This window comes from Myxocyprinus asiaticus, chromosome 5 (assembly GCF_019703515.2).
Source record: "Myxocyprinus asiaticus isolate MX2 ecotype Aquarium Trade chromosome 5, UBuf_Myxa_2, whole genome shotgun sequence".
NCBI lineage: Eukaryota > Metazoa > Chordata > Actinopteri > Cypriniformes > Catostomidae > Myxocyprinus > Myxocyprinus asiaticus.
In genome coordinates this window covers 20,598,264-20,618,604 of record NC_059348.1, presented here as the reverse complement: position 1 = coordinate 20,618,604, position 20,341 = coordinate 20,598,264, and the positions used below count along the sequence as shown (strand labels likewise).

The 20,341-nt window shown below is 38.7% G+C and overlaps 1 protein-coding gene across 2 annotated transcripts in view; it reads right to left on the bottom strand.

Moving 5' to 3' along the window:
• Positions 1–20,341, bottom strand: part of LOC127441242 (PEX5-related protein-like) — a 49,672-nt gene that overhangs the window by 18,747 nt on the left and 10,584 nt on the right. For both annotated transcript variants that reach the window (XM_051698414.1, XM_051698415.1), the window contains 7 exons: positions 14,708–14,819; positions 10,826–11,038; positions 9,695–9,824; positions 8,824–8,914; positions 7,289–7,375; positions 2,256–2,375; positions 600–743 (listed from right to left, as the gene is read on the bottom strand). In XM_051698414.1, coding sequence (XP_051554374.1) covers positions 600–743; positions 2,256–2,375; positions 7,289–7,375; positions 8,824–8,914; positions 9,695–9,824; positions 10,826–11,038; positions 14,708–14,819 — 897 coding nt within the window. The remainder of the gene's footprint in view (positions 1–599; positions 744–2,255; positions 2,376–7,288; positions 7,376–8,823; positions 8,915–9,694; positions 9,825–10,825; positions 11,039–14,707; positions 14,820–20,341) is intronic.

The following is a 20,341-nucleotide window of genomic DNA, read 5'->3' as shown; positions in this document are numbered from 1 at the left end:
ACAAATAGCACACATAAATATTGGGTAAAGTAATCAATTTGTAATTCAGTTACTTTTTCCACAAAGGATACATCCAAAATTGTCTTAGATTTTTGCCCAAAAGAAGGTAACTTAGATATCTTAAGTGTATTTTGGAACAGCCTTTGCGTTAGCAGTACAATTATGATGCCTCAAATGCTGGCTAGGTAGCAAGCCTCCCACACCTTTTGACCCATGAATTTCCATGACATTTCCATAATTTTTCAAGTTGTTTATGATTACTAGATAAGGATTTGTTAAATATTTTTTAGAACTTCTAGACTTTTATTTAGAGCAGAGCATACCTAGAAAAACATTTTTTTTCTATAGAAATTTCCATGACTTTTCCATGAATACTTAAGATTGAATTAATTTCAATTAATTTTCCAGGCCTGCAAATCACATATTTAAAATTCCCTGATATTTTCAGGTTTTCCATATGAAACCTGGGTAGGCAGCTCACTATAGGTTTTGGAACTGAGCTAAAATGTAAGGCAGAAAAGAACGCACAAATACTCAATAAATCGGCTGGCAAGAAACTGTAAGGAAGTGTGTGTGAGATTAGTTTTGGAGGTTTTTACCTCTGAATCTTGAGGATCTTGTAAGATGGCTGCCTCCAGCAGCAATACAGCACTGTTCAAATCCCCATCTGTGCACCTCTGCAGACCCCCCTCAAAGGCATTGATGGAGTCTTTAAAGGGGTTATTACTGTGGAAGCAGTAACCCTGCAAGCAACAGAACCAAAGAACAAACACAGCCGTAAGCCAAGGTGAAAGAAAACAATCAAAACCATGAGTAAATATCATGTATATTTTAAGAGAGTACTTGAGTGAAGGACTAAATGTAATCCTTTCATAAATCTGGAGAGGTAGATGGTGGAGTGTTGATAATTGGATCACGCTGAGGTCTTTAATATTGCAGTGAAAAGTGCAGTTGGGCTAATCAGACTCAGAGGTGGCGTGGGGATACAAAAAGGGCACAGGAACTCAAACTTCACATGATCCACTGCAAAGCCATATGCCCAACATCCACACTACAAATACTATCACTATACAGGACACTACACAAGCAACTAAGGCACTTTGTAAGTTTTGTATGTAATTAGTAGTGCATGCAAAGGACCTAACTCAGCAACAGGGCCGTAGCTTGTGGGGTGAAAGGTGATAACGATTCTAGGGGTCCAAAGGTCCAGAGGACCCACAACAAATTCTAAACTGTATTTTTTAACAGGAAAGGGGCCCAGAGCAAACAACAGCCATGGGGCACAGGTTACCTTGCTACGGCCCTGCTCAGCACCTAACTCATCCCGCAACATTTGTGCTACAGAAATTAATGATGCTTGAAATCATGAGGGTAACTGAGGAGAGGTGTGCTATTACTTTTCTAAGCGATCAGACTTACTGAAAAATCCCATTGACTTGCATTGAAAGAGGCATCCGAGTCAAATCTAGGGACCAGAATATCAAAGACACTTGGGGGTGAGCACTTGGTCCAACCATAACACCATAGCAACCACCTAGCAATACCCTAGCAACCACAGTAAGGCCATGAAAACCATCCAGAACACCCTAGCATTGTAGCAGCAAGTTTTGCAAGGACCACTCACATTTTCTTCAGAAAATTTAAAAATCTTGTTATGAACTCCTTATGACCTTTTAAACACCAATTCTGGTCTCAAATGAAGAGTCTGAGTGATTAATCAGTGAGAGCAGTTTTTGAGTTGTTCCAATAATTAATCACATACCTGTAACTGAAACTGCATGTGCAAAAATATGCAAATCAAAGTCAATACTAACAGGCTCTGGTTAATCAAGCTGTTTTTCTTATAGAGCTACATCATAGGCTCTAGATGTTGTCTTTATCTGCATGTTCTCTGCCATCAGTTTGGGACCACACAATGATGGAACATGAGAGAGAATTTTAGATAAAAGAGCACATTATCTGACATCTGGAGTCTATAACCTTTGAAGTGATAATCTACCTCTATATCACTTCTGCCATCATAGAAAATGTAATACTGAGAGCTTGAAAGCAGTGTTATGAATTAATGTCCAACCTTTGATTGGTTAACAATGATCAGAGTGTTTTCTGATCATTATGTGATGTTTATATTATAATGTCTTAACTCACATAATACTGACTACAGTGTCATCTCTTTGGATAACAGTTAATGTATAGGCGTAAAGTCTTCTGATTGGCTGCAGAATAATGTAGAGCGTTCTGATTAGTTGAGATACCTTTTCAGTGGGTGAGAAGTTGAGTGGAACCAGTCCTTCACTGTCAGCATCGTCCAGCCAGTTCCGCCTGGCCAGTTCCTCCCACTCAGCCTGCATTTTATCCCAGAACTGGGTGTCTGACTGTGGGAGACAGGTAAACAGCCCTTTACAACACAACCAATACTGACACACTGTATAAAACAAAATTACGCCCACAATTTAGTTTTTATATCTGTTTTATTTACAATGTGTCCTTTCAATTTAGTTGAGTGTTTACAGTTATATATAACTTATAAGTTATATATATATATATATATCAAACTGTTTCTAGCCAGTTGTTAAATGAAAGAATACATTGAATTTGTGTAAGTTTAACACTTGTTATCAGGTTAAATTAACATAATAATAATAATAATAATAATACTATATATCACTAACAAATGCAAAGGGTTTGCATTTACTCCAACAGTGTAATTTTTTAGGTATACATAGTTTATCATATACAGTGCATCCGGAAAGTATTCACAGCGCTTCACTTTTTCCACATTTTGTTATGTTACAGCCTTATTCCAAAATGGATTAAATTCATTATTTTCCTCAAAATTCTACAAACAATACCCCATAATGACAACGTGAAAGAAGTTTGTTTGAAATCTTTGCAAATTTATTAAAAATAAAAAATGAAAAATATCACATGTACATAAGTATTCACAGCCTTTGCCATGACACTCAAAATTGAGCTCAGGTGCATCCTGTTTCCACTGATCATCCTTGAGGTGTTTCTACAACTTGATTGGAGTCCACCTGTGATAAATTCAGTTGAATGGACATGATTTGGAAAGGCACACACCTGTCTATATAAGGTCCCACAGTTAACAGTGCATGTCAGAGCACAAACCAAGCCATGAAGTCCAAGGAATTGTCTGTAGACCTCCGAAACAGGATTGTATCGAGGCACAGATCTGGGGAAGGGTACAGAAACATTTCTGCAGCATTGAAGGTCCCAATGAGCACAGTGACCTCCATCATCCGTAAATGGAAGAAGTTTGGAACCACCAGGACTCTTCCTAGAGCTGGCCGCCCGGCCAAACTGAGCGATCGGTGGAGAAGGGCCTAAGTCAGGGAGGTGACCAAGAACCCGATGGTCAGAGCTGACAGAGCTCCAGCGTTTCTCTGTGGAGAGAGGAGAACCTTCCAGAAGAACAACCATCTCTGCAGCACTCCACCGATCAGGCCTGTATGGTAGAGTGGCCAGACGGAAGCCACTCCTCAGTAAAAGGCCCATGACAGCCCGCCTGGAGGACTCTCAGACCATGAGAAACAAAATTCTCTGGTCTGATGAAACAAAGATTGAAATCTTTGGCCTGAATGGCAAGCGTCATGTCTGGAGGAAACCAGGCACCGCTCATCACCTGGCCAATACCATCTCTACAGTGAAGCATGGTGGTGGCAGCATCATGCTGTGGGGATGTTTTTCAGCGGCAGGAACTGGGAGACTAGTCAGGATCGAGGGAAAGATGAATGCAGCAATGTACAGAGACATCCTTGATGAAAACCTGCTCCAGAGCGCTCTGGACCTTAGACTGGGGCAAAGGTTCATCTTCCAACAGGACAACGACCCTAAGCACACAGCCAAGATAACAAAGGAGTGGCTCCGGGACAACTCTGTGAATGTCCTTGAGTGGCCCATCCAGAGCCCACACTTGAACCCGATTGAACATCTCTGGAGAGATCTGAAAATGGCTGTGCACCAACACTCCCCATCCAACCTGATGGAGCTTGAGAGGTCCTGCAAAGAAGAATGGGAGAAACTGCCCAAAAATAGGTGTGCCAAGCTTGTAGCATCATACTCAAAAAGACTTGAGGCTGTAATTGGTGCCAAAGGTGCTTCAACAAAGTACTGAGCAAAGGCTGTGAATACTTATGTACATATGATTTTTTCCGTTTTTTATTTTTAATACATTTGCAAAGATTTCAAACAAACGTCTTTCACATTGTCATTATGGGGTATTGTTTGTAGAATTTTGAGGAAAAGAATGAATTTAATCCATTTTGGAATAAGGCTGTAACATAACAAAATGTGGAAAAAGTGAAGTGCTGTGAATACTTTCTGGATGCACTGTATATGATTCAGTATAAATATGTATAATTTTTTAATATATTTACTTTTTATTCCAGTATTATTCCTTTTTTTTTATAAGGCTGCCAAAGAGAATATGTTAATATTAACCATCTAGTAGCATTGTTATGTTTAAAGAAGATGTATTACAAATGTTTACATTTTTTGAATATACAGTGATATTTGATGCTAAAATTATTTGTAGTAATTTGTTATTTTTTTTTAAATAATTTTTATTTCTTATTTTTTTTGTTTTTAATCATGAAAATGAATAGTAAATTCTGTAAGATAAGATTTATTTAGTTTTCATTTTAGTTTTTGTTTACAATAATAACACTGCCCTGTAGAGCAACATAGAAAGATGCTACGTGGCATCTACAAAATGCAGCTTAAACATTGCCGTAACCCAGCTGGGAATATTAAGGATACACTTTACAGCATTTGAACTGCTGAATTTGTGTGTTTTTCTATTTTAATTGGGTGCTCCAGTTTATAAGGACATATTGCTTTTATTTATAAAAGCTGCACTGATATTTGAAGCCACAAGGTCAAAAGGTCAGAGCCATATTCATCTTCTTTATGTGTCTACTCGAATGTCATATGCAAGAAGCACACTTATGATTGGATTACAATGACACACCTCTCAGATTTCATACAGTCTCTACTACATATCAATCTGACTGTTCAGCACAACCAATAGCGTGTGTTTGGATTTATTCACTGAGCTTTATATGTCAGATCACATGTTTGTTATAGCTTTAAGTCTGAGCAGATTCCAGTTACAGTCCAGCATTGACCATAGACCGCAAGGGGAAAGTATTATCATAAATGGCTCTTTTGGACAGTGTCTTCATGTGTGTGCATGCATTTGTATGAGTCTGTATATATATCTGTGTGTGGTTTTGTCTTCAACATGTTTGGATAATTTGGATGGTAAAGTAAGACATAATAAACAGTCCGCCAGTCACTGCTGAAAAATAATCCTGACAGAGTGATAAGGACCCCAATACAAAGCGGATGTCACCCAGATATCACCCTGAAGGGGTTTGTTTTGCTTTAAAGACTGACTGACTGTAATTATCCTGTTTTTTACACAGCTACTTACAAATAAATAAATAGACATTAAATGTCCATTTCAGTTGAGTTGAAATGCGTATTATCATGTAGAAGAAAGAGACCAAAGCGTGATACAAGAGACATGAAACTAGCATAGCTATATAGGACAGCAGTTGCCTGGGACAACGGTCAATTATACAAAATATATCACCACAAAAAGCCACGACTGACTGATCAGAATCATGTATTCTAGTGAGCTGTGTAATAAAGGTATAGTATAAGTATTTAAGTAACATTTAGCAGTTTCCCTTGTGAGTGAAATTAATTACAATAATCTCATAAAATCTCATTTGGAGACAGTAATTGGCCTCAATGTCAGTAGAGCAGTAGATCAGCTACTGATCTTGACAAATGGAAAATCACCTGAATGAATAACTGCAATCAGCTTTCTTCACTCAGATCTTTCACCTGGCTCTTATATTATCAGGCTAACACTGCAGCTGAGCCTGTGAACTCCATTCATTCCCACGACTCTGATGTAAAGGACTTTTCATTCATTCCTTAAATGTGTTCCACCTAGCATTCTTTCTTTTTTTTCTCTAGAGTACTGCGTGAATGCCCTAGTTCTGAAAGCATCATTGACTAGAATATCTTGGTGTTTTTATTTTACTTGGCAGCTCAAATTAATCTTGCAACACACAAACAATGACTTAAGCTCCAACTAGCCTCCCCGAGTTGAGACACTGAGTATTTGCATTAAGGGGAAAAGAGGGAGAGTGCTGCATATCATGTGATGAAGGTACAAGCTAGATGGGCCAATTAATCACAGAATATCCTGCACACACACATTTGCATGATTGATACGCTGGGCTAAATCAAATATAAATACATGGCTCTGTTATCAGCCCAATATAATATGGATGATCAGTCTTTTCCTAGATTGTCTGTGTTTCCTTTAAGCACTTCTGTCACCATGATGAAGAGGTGCTGTGCAGATGAAACACCACAGGGGATCTTTAAAGTAATTCATCTATACACAAAAATCACCTAGTAGCACAGACAGCCGCCATACCTACTGTACAGATTCAATTACTGTTCCTTATGTGTGAAATTATCTGTTTCTTATTCAATAAATATGTCCTGTCTCTGCCTTATTTTTTAGTAAGCACCAGGCATAAGCATTAGTCACTGCAGAAAAAAAAACAAAACTTTACAATAGCATGTCTCCCAACCTGGACAGACTGGTCTGTTTTCTGGTTTAGAGGGCGTTGGGGCACTTTTCAGCATGGCCAAGCAGGGAGACCAGCTAGATAGTCTTTACCAGTTAAAACCAACAAATCAGTCAAGGCTGTGTATTGCGCAGACTTAAGCAAAAGAGATCAGAAATATAACCCATGACTCCTCCTTTCCATATGAAAGTATAGGAAACTTTACATCAGAATATTGACTGGATCTCAGAGTCTCTGTTGGCTTTTACCGCTTTTCTTAATTGAGCACATCACTTGAAAATGGATGTCATAAGAATATTACTGGCCAATAAGCATCTCTGGATGTGAGACTAGGGAGGTAAGAGCTGACATCATCACAAGCTAGCCTCTTTGAGATGTCATTTATGTTGATGCTGCACTCTTCGGCTAAAAATACACCAATTATGCAGTCTTAACTTACAGGGTGAACCTGACCGTACAAAATGCAAAAAACTGCACTTCTCAGGTGGGCAGATACATTGTGAATAAGCACTTAGGTAGGAAGATTTGTTTGACAGCAGAGAAAACTTCCTCTAAACTTTTCAAATGAATGAATAACTGAGATTTTATCGTGTGTGTGTGTGTGTGTGTGTGTGTGTGTGTGTGTGTGTGTGTGTTGTAGGGACTCTCACCTCCACAGCAGCCTTGGCTCGCACAAACTCCTCCTCTGATGAGTGTTGCCTCCCCAGTAAAGTACTGCTCAGCTGGGGCCTTTGCCACTGTGCACACAGATGGCCATGCACACACACACGCACACACACACACAAACACACAAAGAGAGAAGGTCAAACAGCAGTTGCTTGCTAAAACTGACTTTGTTGTTAGATTATGCTAAATTGGCAACTTTGAAGTTACAGACAATATTACTTTTTTTAGCATACTGTACAGTACCCCCCAAAAGTATTTCAACTAAATAACTTGCAGAATAATTGCAGAATATCAAACCATGTGCTATCTGCGAACAAATGATGACCTTTTCTTAAAACTAACTTTACTTTTCTGAGCCAAAATTTAATGACTTTAAAAATGTCAAGAGGTGTAATCCTCAAGAAAAAGGTTTTAAAATACTTTCCTTGCTCCTTGAATACATACAGTATGTACACAATTTAATCACTCATTTCCAAAACAAAGTTTTCAAACATACTTTTCTGACTTAATTATTATTATTATTGTAATTTTTTTTCAAATATCATGCATTTTCAAAATGTTACTCCATTTGACCTGAACAAAATGTGCCTTTTCAAAAATTTTAAAATATCTGATATTTTTTGCAAACTTCTCCAGACAGTTACACCACTTAGATATTTGTTTACTTAAAAAAAACAAACAAAAAAAAAAACACGATATTTGAGTCCTCACTAATATCTAAGAAACAAGCCCAGCCTTTCTTGCACTATAAGGAAGTCGATGCTGAAATCTGACAAAGACTTAGTTTTGCTGCATTACAAATCCTTTGAATCCTACTTCAAAGAACAACTTTGTACCTTTCCATCAACTGCACCTTAGAAACATGGAAGGCCTTTTATAGTAACACTCTGTATCTGTCAGTTTACAAAGATGTATGGGTACAGAAAATGTGCCTCTCCAGAGGAAGCCTACCTCTCACTATTTGGAATCTAGTACCCCAAGCATTTGTGTCTTTATCTAATGGAACAATTCTGTTTCCCCAAAAGACCACAGTGATCAAGGTTTGTACCATTTTAAGTATACTCAGGCACATTTTTCTGAGACTGTGGGGAAGATGCTGATCAATATTGAACACGGCTCTTGTCTTTTACATAGTGATTCATGGGATCAAAATGTAACACTTTACAATAAGGTTCCATTCGTTAACATGAGTTAATGCATTAGGTATCATGAACAAACAATGAACAATATATATTTATACAACATTTATTAATTAGTTAATGTTAGTTAATAAAAAATACAATTGTTCATTGTTAGTTCATGTTAGTTCATAGTGCATTAACTAATGTGAACAAATACAAATTTCGATTTTAAAAATGCATTAGTATATGTTTAATTTAACATTAACTAAGACTGATAAATGCTGTAAAAGTATTGTTCATTGTTATTCCATGTTAACTAATGTTGTTAACTAATGTTAACAAATGGAACCTTCTTTTAAAGTCTTACCGATCAAAGTATCATTAGTGTGTCTCTGTACCTGAGGGGTGGGCCCAGGGTCTGACTCTGTGCTAATGCTCAACTCCAGGGCACTATGTCTGTTAGAGAAATTTGTCTTAAAGTCTGCAGACCTGAAGAGGGAGAGATATCATGGATGATCAAAGTTATTATTGCTTGCAATATTGACAATAATATACAAGAGGAAACTGAATTAATCAATGGAAATAAATAATCCAAATCTGACATCAATGATGAATTATGATGCTCTTAAAATCGGACTGTTATTGGTTTGTCTTATATAAGCAATAGATGCATTCACTCCTCTGCTAGATGCAGATGGATTCCCCCCTAAACTCTCTAAATAGACGAACTATTAGCGGTCAAAAGTCACATAATTGACACATCTTAGTGCGCCTACACTAGACCCTGTTGAAAAGTGTTTTGAAAACTGGTTTGCTGGTATCCCACGTCCCCAACAGGATTCTTAAAGGGACAGTTCACCCAAAAATGAAAATTCTCTCATCACTTACTCACCCTCATACCATCCCAGATGTGTGTGACTTTCTTTCTGCTGCTGAACACAAACAAAGATTTTTAGAAGAACATCTCAGCTCTGTAGGTCCATGCAATGCAAGTGAATGGTGACTAGAACTTTGAAGGTCCAAAAAGGTCATAAAGGCAGCATAAAAGTTAATCAATGTTTTCTGAAGTTATATGATAGGTGTGGGTGAGAAACAGATAAATATTTAAGTCCTTTTTACTATAAAAAAATCTTTGTTTGTGTTCTGCATAACAAAGAAAGTCACACATTTACGTTGTCATAAGGGTGAGTAAATATGTCAATTCTGTAATGTGTAAGTGCCCTTGTGCAATGTAAACATATACATATATTGGGGCAGAGCTGAGCATACCACAGAAGCTCACTGGATGAATGGTTGGAAGTGCACCTCTTCCTCTCCGATCTCCACTTCCTCCCTCCATTCAAGGCACTGTCTGCGTGAAGGCTCACCTCCTCCCATTTCTCTAGGGGTGAGCTGCTCACTAGAGACAGGATGGTTAGCGTGCAGCATGACAGGAAATAAAACCAACAGACTGTCATAAATTCTAGGCTATTTTTATTAAACAATATTTCAAAAGGTAGACTGAGCCACCCAGAAGCAGATAAGGATATACAGTAGCTTATAGCGCAAGACTAAAGCCTAAAGCTCACAATTGATTAAAGCAGTTGGGCTGCTGAATGATAAAATTAGTACAACAGGAAAAACACTCCAATACGTTTAGCTTACAGCAGCTTAAGGTGCAATCTACTGAAAATGAACTTTACAGTGCAAGTTGTTTAATAAATTTCAGAGGATTAAGATAAGCCAGCATAGTGTTTCATTCAAAACCACCTCTAGTGTAAGCTTCAGACAAACAAAAGAGCTCAAATAGAAAGTGAATACATTTCTACTGTGGAGCAGCAGTGTCATGAAAGCCACAATTTTGTGTGTTTATTAATCAAGTTGCATAATTGTCCACCATTTCAGTTCCACTACATTCATTTTAATAATACATGCTAAACTTGAGTGCTGATGCTAAAGTAAATGCTTCCTGATGAAGCGGTCAATGACAGAAAAAACAATATGCAAAAATCTAATTACACTGAGAGCCTGGATTAAATCAGCTGTCAATTTAATCATAAGCACCTCTTAAATTGATTAAAATAACTCTACACTTGAAGCAATTTCACAAATGTAGGCCTTTTCATAGATTATTTAATACATTGGATTTTTGAATAACAATTTTGTTTGTTTGTATCTAGGTTAACTTAGGTAGGTATTAATGCAAATAGTGTCCTTTTACATGGGGCAACAAGTGAATCAGACTTCAGATTTATGAATCTTCCAAATCAAATGGAAATGCAATCTGTTTGTTTGATCAGCTGGGCCAGTTGAGTTTGGGTAAGGAATAGTCATTATTTTTTGCAAATAAATTCCAAGGAACCTTGCTATAATGTACAACTAAATTGACTTAACAAGAATAGATTTAATAAAGAACTATACCTGAATCTAAAGAGTCTCTTTCTGGATTGAAGGTGCTGGGAGAAGATGGCTCTGTCTCCACCTGGATCAGCTCTGTCTCTTCAGACTTCTTCCTGCGAAGGCTGCTCTTAGAGAAACCATTCTTACGAGACCCACGGGGGCTCCATCTGTCCCAGCTCCACCTCCTCTCACACGGTTCACTCAAGTCCACCAGGTCTAGTGTTGTGGACATGACTAGAGGAGAACGAACAATACATTAACAACTACATTTTTACATTTTCTGAGAAAAATGTGAGTTGTTCTGACCCACCCAAAACTCGCTCCCACAATGCTAGAGTTTAGTGGGATGTTGTCAAGGTGTTGCTTTGCAGTTGCTAGGGTGTTCTGGATGGTTGCTAAGGTGTTCTAGATGGTTGCTAAGTGGGCTTATGTTGCCAAGCCTTAAGCCCGGTGCACACTGTACGATTTTGGCCATGATTCTGCCGTCTGAGACAAATTTCGGGAACCCTAAAGGATTTCTGTTGACATAGGGCAAAATCGGAAATGTTCACTGACGACCGATTAATAGCCTTTGCGATGATCTTCAGCCTCCAACAAAGTTCTGGCAGTGTCAGAAATTTAGAATTGCAGCAGTATAGTGTGACTGCTATTACGAAGGCCAGATGAGATATTTCGCTCCTCTCTCGCAACCTAATTCACTTGGAAAGAAACCTGCTCCGCGTTTGCACCACCATAGCAACATTTGTGCCCAGTTATCACTCTACTCAAGCTCTTTCAATGTTTTTTCATCTTTTCATTTTATATAAAAGGTTTTAATAAATACAAATTATTTTTAAATAAAAAAAATTAAAAAAGCAGAAAATGCTTGGAGAAAAGTGTAACACTTCAGCAATATGAAGCATTATTCCCTGAATTAAATAAATAAAGAGCTTACAAAACGAAAATAAATGATTGCATTGTCTTAACACGATTTTTTTTCTTTACATTTATCATGCATTTTCTTTACAACTTTATTTTAATTACTATTTTACTTTTAATACATTTACTTTAAACATCTATAAATGTCTTAGTGTTAAGATTCACACCACTGCAATTTTATATAAAAAAAAAAAAAAGTTTGAACAATTTATATTGGTAAGTATTTATGAGACGTTTTAATACAAATCAGCAGATACAGTTGGATACAATTATAGAAATCTATGTCACAGGTAAATCTCGCCGTTTCACTTCTATTCCGCAATGCTCCCAGTCACGTTCACTGATCGAGACAATTGGAACCACAGTTGGCTACGATGTGTATTGTGCAGCCTGACATAATGTCGCACAGTGTGCAATGGCGATATCAATGCATTCATATTGTACAGCCTGACAAGCAACAATCCTAAAGGACTGTAAAAATCCTACAGTGTATAGCGGGCTTTAGTTGAAAGAGCCCACCTCATGTTGTAGTCCCTAAATGTGGCACAGGTCCCTGCTTCAATGTTAGTCTATGGAATTTTTTAAGCAATAATCACAAATGTTAAACTGATACTTTATATATAACAGTTTTGAATGGAGCTAAGTTCAAAGGAGCATCTACATCTTTATGCTCAATAAATTAGTGTTGGGGTACTCGAGTTTGGACTCGGATTCAAGTCCGAGTCACAAGTCCAATTTTAATGGACTTGGACTTGTCATGGACTCGGATGCATTTTTACTCTGACTTGACTCGGACTCAAGCCTTTGAGAGTCCAGCCGAGTCCATGACATTTGTGATGCAGTGAAAAAAATAAACAACAAAACTGAAATTAATGAACACATCTCTGTCTGCATGCAGCTGCATTAGCCCATGAAGTCATAGACGTAGCCAGAGTTGTTTCACTGTTTAAGCAAACACGCACACATATATGCACATGCACAGGCACACTCATCAGTAAACCAATATGCCTGAATGTTACTACAGAGACTACCGAGGTGGCTGGCACGACGAAAACATAAAGACGGGTATGTATCCAATATAATAGAAACTGAACTAGGCAGTTTCACACGACACAGGACCTGACAACTGGTAAAAATTTATTGTTGTGTTTGTGCAGCCAAAACAGTGTTCGCACTGCGGTTTCATCGTGGTTAAAAACTTAAAATCAAGAACTTCATTGAGTCAAGTCACCCACATCGTCTCTCACAGTTTACTAAAAACAGCACATCAAAATAAAAATGCATAAAAATAGTATTAATATTGGATTTTACTGTAAGTCTTTTTAGACATAATGTATCTACACAAGAAGGCTTCTGTAGTCTCTTGTGGTCCACTCAGTGTTGTCAGCTTGAACTGGTCCATAATAGCTTGATGAATTAACTGTGTAACTTTTTAAATAGTCGGGGGGAAAAAAGCGTTATTGCTAAAGCAGACAGCAACTCTAAATAGATAAACAGCACATATTTATTATTGATTGACTATTTTCAAAGCATTGACGAGCTGCTTAAAATACATTCTTTTACAGCATTTGTCCACTATTCACAACATTCAACCATGCACAATAAAATATTAGGATATTTTGGGCAGTGAAATGTTTTGTTTATAATTTAATTATAGACAATAAAATAAATTTATTATTCGATGACAGAGTTTGTGTATGAAGCTAAACTTCATGTTACGAGATGAATTTAGTTGGTTATGATGTTTTTATTAAAAAAATTAAAAAATTAAATTACATTTTATGGTTTATTTTAAACCACCGGGTAACTTATGCACATCTTTTTTTTTAGCCTACATCTCTTTAGCCTAACACTTTTGAAGGACAATTCTGTTAAATTTATGACCCAAATTATTATTCTCCATGTTTTTGCATTAAAGAAGAGCTCAATGAAATTTTCTTTGGTTAGTATTTAAAGATTGATTTCAGACCAACACGGCAGTTACTGCGAGACGCACATGGACACATCAGGGATTTAGGTACACGAGCAGCATGCAGAACTGCCCTGTATTGTGCAGTTTCCCACAAATTAACTAGAAAATCAAGTCTGTGACGACATGGCCCTAATATTTTCAGTGGGCTTTTCCAGTGTTTTTGGATGTAGCATTTGCAGTCAAATCGTGAGATTTAACATCTCAGCAATTGCTAATTATTACTGTGTTGACTCATTTGTATGTACTGTATTTCCCCAAATCAGTCGACAGATAGAGAAAAAAGATTTAGAAAGAAATCTCAGTATAGACTATTATTTCTATAGACATGCATAATTTTAAATAAAACTAAATTAAACTGAATTGACAAATTGAAAATGAAGTAGAAATAAAAACTAAATTAAAATATTAAACATAATGACCTTAGTTGTAATGACTAACGCAGCTTTCACTTTCTTTAGTCTATGTTTGAGTGGAGGGGAAAAAGCAACAAATAATTTAAATGTCAACAGAACACAATAAGAAGTGTGTTGAAGGACAGTTTTGTCTTCATACACCTAAAGCATATGCTTTCATTCTGAAACCACTTTGAAGTTTGTTCAGCAGGATACTAATCATAAATTATATATATTAAATGCAACAGAGGTGTTTTTGTTACATTTATATTGACAAACTGTTTTTCTTAGTTGTGAAGTTTAAAATAAGCTTAAAATTTTAATGTTGAGTTTACGGTTACAATTTATTCAGATTCATGAACAGATTCATTCGGACTCGACTCGGACTCGACTGTTTAAAGACTCGGACTTGACTCAGACTCAACTAAGGTGGACTATAAATACCAATTACCATGTACATGTACAATAACAAACAATATTATGTGATGAAGGTTGCCCTGCATTCTTGGATAGAAAACTCTGCACATTAATAGCTATGGGACAGAAAAGAAGCAGATGAATAAGAAGATGAATGAGAAAGTGAGGAGGAACAGATGACAGAGCAGTAATGAAAGGAGCAACCTGCTGTGTTGGAAATTGCTGGCCGAGCTGCTCCATCACTCTTGCTCTCACTCTGGAAGTCATCAATGGAAGGACTCAGTAACGGACGGCTCTCTTGCTGCTCACTACACAACTATAACACACAAACCAAACATAATTCATTTAGACTACAACAAGATCCACACTGTATTCATCTAACTCTGCTGTAACATTTATGGAGATATTTATTTTGTTTCTTTTAATGTATTTGGAAATGTCTGTCTTTTATTTAAAAGTTCTTGTTTATAGTTCTTGTCATGTCCCTGTTTTCTGATCCCGCCCCTCATTGTTTTGGAGCCAGACTGCTCTGATTTTTTTAAGTTATTATAATTATTAAGGTGATGTTAATATATTTTCAGTGTTAAAATCTCCTATTCTAGCTTAATATGCAGAGAAAACTAAAAGTAAGCAATATGTAAGTTCTCTGATGCATACTGCACACAAAACTAGAAAACGCTTTCATACAGTGCATCCGGAAAGTATTCACAGCGCTTCACTTTTTCTACATTTTGTTTTGTTACAGCCGTATTCCAAAATGGATTAAATTCATTATTTTCCTCAAAATTCTACAAACAATACCCCATAATGACAATGTGAAACAAGTTTAGTAAAAATAAAAAATGAAAAAAATCACATGTACATAAGTATTCACAGCCTTTGCCATGACACTCAAAATTGAGCTCAGGTGCATCCTGTTTCCACTGATCATCCTTGAGATGTTTCTACAACTTGATTGGAGTCCACCTGTGGTAAATTCAGTTGATTGGACATGATTTGGAAAGGCACACACCTGTCTATACAAGGTCCCACAGTTAACAGTGCATGTCAGAGCACAAACCAAGCCATGAAGTCCAAGGAATTGTCTGTAGACCTCCGAGACAGGATTGTATCGAGGCACAGATCTGGGGAAGGGTACAGAAACATTTCTGCAGCATTGAAGGTCCCAATGAGCACAGTGGCCTCCATCATCCATAAATGGAAGAAGTTTGGAACTACTAGGACTCTTCCTAGAGCTGGCCGCCTGGCCAAACTGAGCGATCGGTGGAGAAGGGCCTTAGTCAGGGAGGTGACCAAGAACCCGATGGTCACTCTGACAGAGCTCCAGCATTTCTCTGTGGAGAGAGGAGAACTTTCCAGAAGAACAACCATCTCTGCAGCACTCCACCAATCAGGCCTGTATGGTAGAGTGGCCAGACGGAAGCCACTCCTTAGTAAAAGGCACATGACAGCCTGCCTGGAGTTTGCCAAAAGGCACCTGAAGGACTAAAGAAACAAAGACCATGAGAAACAAAGATTGAACTCTTTGGCCTGAATGGCAAGCGTCATGTCTGGAGGAAACCAGGCACCGCTCATCACCTGGCCAATACCATCCCTACAGTGAAGCATGGTGGTGGCAGCATCCTGCTGTGGGGATGTTTTTCAGCAGCAGGAACTGAGAGACTAGTCAGGATCGAGGGAAAGATGAATGCAGCAATGTACAGAGACATCCTTGATGAAAACCTGCTCCAGAGCGCACTGGACCTCAGACTGGGGCGAAGGTTCATCTTCCAACAGGACAATGACCCTAAGCACACAGCCAAGATAACAAAGGAGTGGCTCTGGGACAACTCTGTGAATGTCCTTGAGTGGCCCAGCCAGAGCCCAGACTTGAACCATATTGAACATCTCTGGAGAGATCTGAAAATGGCTGTGCACCGACGCTCCCCATCCAACCCGATGGAGCTTGAAAGGTCCTGCAAAGAAGATTGGGAGAAACTGCCCAAAAATAGGTGTGCCAAGTTTGTAGCATCATACTCAAAAAGACTTGAGGCTGTAATTGGTGCCAAAGGTGCTTCAACAAAGTATTGAGCAAAGGCTGTAAATACTTATGTACATGTGATTTTTTTTTTCTTTTCGTTTTTTATTTTTAATAAATGTGCAAAGATTTCAAACAAACATCTTTCACATTGTCATTATGGGGTATTGTTTGTAGAATTTTGAGGAAAAGAATGAATTTAATCCATTTTGGAATATGGCTGTAACATAACAAAATGTGGAAAAAGTGAAGCGCCGTGAATACTTTCCGGATGCACTGTAAGGTGGAACACACCGCAAATCTGTTCAGAATTTTTGACTGAAGGAAGGAGAGCGCATCCCTCAAATCCTTTACAGTGAGAAATCAGTAGTGCGGCCAGCATATGCAGTTCTTTCTCTCCTTTCAGGGAACCAGGGTTACAGTCATAACTGTACCGTTCCCTTTCAAGTCGGTCAGTTGCTGACACTTTGGGAATCGTTTACCATCAGGCTGCGCAACTGATCTGCATACACTAGCAATGCCTGCTAGCCAGAAGGGTAGTTAAATGCATTGACATAACCTCCCCTTCCTATTGCAGTGGGGAGTGGGGTGGGGGGTATCTAGCAGTTCCACCAGCTCTGGTTACCAAGGGCAGTTGGGTCACTCCAGTTTCAGCATGGTTTCCCTGTCTTCCTGGACATTGCACAACTCTTGGTTATGCAAATGAACAGGAGGGAATGCATATTTGTGTTTTGCTGGCAATTTGCAAGCTAGGGCATCCAGGCTCAGCAGAGCCTGAGTCATGGAGTTCCAGAGACGACAGTGTGTGGTCTCTGGGAAGATGAACAGTCCACCTCCACTTCTCTGAACAGCTTCTAAATCATAAGAATTGTCTGCGGATGAAATCTCCATTCCCCCAGTATCACATCTTGATGCGAAAGCAGATCTGCACCGCAATTCAGGTGACCAGGGACATGCGTTGTACGTATTGACAGGAGGTGTCTCTCGCACCAGAGGAGAAACTGGCATGCCAAGTTCATCATTGGAAGTGACCAAACTCCCCGTCAGAGATTTATGTATGTCACGGCTGACCAGAAAGCTCTCAAAGCTAGGAAGACCACAAATAATTACAGGCGATTAATGTGCCAGGCTGCTCGCGCACCTTTTCAAGTGCCGAATGCTGGACATCCATCACACATGGCTTCCCAGTCCGTGTTGGACACGTCCATCATGATAACTTTGCTTCTGGTCATGTGACCAAGCATAACGCCTTTCTGATAAAACACACACATTTTCAAAATGGCTAGCGGGCTAGGCAGCAATGTGTCACCACAAGACATAAACGATTGTGTCGCCCTGAGTGATGAGGAACTGGAGAAGCCTCATTTGTAATAGCACGGGTATGTTCTTCTTTCTGTGCAGAGAAGGGGCACAGGTGGGCTGCCACTGCTTCTTCCACAGGGGAACTCTCATTGTAACCCCTCTTTTCAGCATGGTCGAGTATTGTGAAGGCTGCGGCTCCGGAAATAAGCGTCTGTGCAGAGTAGGACAAATGCCATGTTTTTCAGCTGATCATGCAACTCAGGGAAGAATGGTACCAGCTGGCAGGACGTGGGGTCAGGCCGGCTCAGTTAAAAATGGTCATCAAGTCAAGAATGCTCAGGTGCATTTGGAGTGGGCTACCAAAGTTGGAGCTTTTCGACAGCCTGAGAGAGGGCCTGAGTCAGCTCAGTGTCAGAGATTTTCCAGCGACAAATCCTCCTCAAATTCTCTGTGCTCTGTGTTCTGCCCTCGCACACCTCTCTCATATGGTCCCTCTGGAGCCACAGAAGGAATATGGTGGGAGGAGAGGGGACAGGCATCGTCCTTCAAAAAGAATACGAGCCAAGAGCAAAGCGTCTTGAGTTTCATGCGCTCGTAGTGAATGCAATCAGTCTCACTAAGCGCTACCTCGGCCCAGGCAAATAACACAGTGCAGACAGTGGAATATATCGTTAACATGGTAGGAAACTTTTGTGAAATACAATCTGAAGCAAATGGCTCTTTTGTGAACACACACATTTTTACAATTGCTATAGTGTTATAAAATCACAGTAGGAAGCAGAAGCAATCCACTCGGTGATGTGCAGACTCAGCAGCGAAGTGCAGTATTGTCTGTTTGTCAGAGCCCCACTCACTGTGAAGGTGTGCTGGTCAAATGACGAAGCGAAGTTTTGGGTGTCCAGTGTGCGAGAGATGATTTCGCGACCTTGAAGGAGAAAATTCTGATCAGATGAGTGCCGTGTTCCATGAAACATGCTCACAATGATCAATTGGTTTGTGTATAAAAGGCCTCAGAGATCGTCACTCCTGCATGGGCAGAGCTTCCCATAGCATCAGCAACTGACGCAATGTCAAAGTGACCGACTTGAAAGGGACCGAAATTCAGAGTTTAGTTTGAGTCACGCAGCTGCAAGTAAAGCATGTATCCATGAGCAGAACTGCATATTCTGCTTTGATTACTTAGTTTTGTCTGTGAAATAGTGTGTACTTGGGTTTTCTGAGCTGTACTCAGGCTTTCTACATAATTTAAGCTATTTTCCCATATGTTTTCCATGCAATTGCTCACGGAGACTACCGTGGCATCATAAAAAAAATTCCCATGCCAGTCTTATGGTATGATATATCTCTCAGATAATTTGCCCTTGAATACGCATGTAATAACAAAATTACATTTTCAAAATAGCTTACACATTACTGCTTGCATGTATTTATAGACTTCATGCTTCCTTTGTCTTTGCCGAGCAATGTTTGCTGAAAAGATTATCTCCATAAAAGTTACATCATCAAATTAAATGCCCATGCCAGTGAGAATATGAAACAGTTAGCACTGAGATTGTTATTCTTAACATTAAATCATCTAAGTTCATCTAAAGTCCTTCAACCTGCGGAAATTTTTGCAGTATTGATTTAGGGTTTGAGACTGGATAATTTGTAAATGTTTACTGAAAAATTTAACAGCATGTATTAAAATCAGAGAACCATCACTGTATGAATAAATAGTGGTAATAGTTAGTAGAAATAATACCCATGGATTCAGATGTACAAATTTAGATGCTTACTGTCAGTTGTAATGCATCTCTAGATAAAGTGATAGCCTACAACGTAGTAACACTTTGACTTTTGCTGAAAAATACTGTCATTAATATATTGTATTTTTCAGATACTGCAGTTAAAGAGACTCAGAAGTCTCTTGCTGCAGTTATCCAAACACCAATATATATAACAATGAATCACTCTGTGGTCTGGCGAGTTATGACACAATTTTCTTTGGATGCGGCCATAAGAAATAATACATTGGTAAAATATATGGCTGTCAAGAATAGCAAAATTAGAAAAGAATTGCCCTTGACTCAGGTCAGCAATGCGAGGGGCCCTCACTTCATAACAGGTGTCATAAATCATCAATAAAGGACACACAAGCAAATTCAACAGCCATGTGTTTTGTATCAAGGCAACATGTATGAAACACATGAGGTTTATCTTGCTTAGTCTTGTACCAAACCCATGTCTAAACACTCTGAATCCAGAAAAATTAAATATTTTTCTTTTTCATACCTGAAAGTCATGTCCTCATTGCTTTATAGTTAAAGTGCATAATGTCCAGCATCACCATAAGGAATTGCAAAAATAAGTACTGTTTTCAAACATGTCTCCTGAACACTCTCCCTCTTTGCCATTGGTCAGCAAACAGATAGTCCCACCCTAATCTCACACAACTGGTTTAGGCCACATCCCCACTAATCTGTTGTTGTTTGAAAACTCAATTTTCAGTTTCCTGACTTCATCGAGCGCTTTCGAAA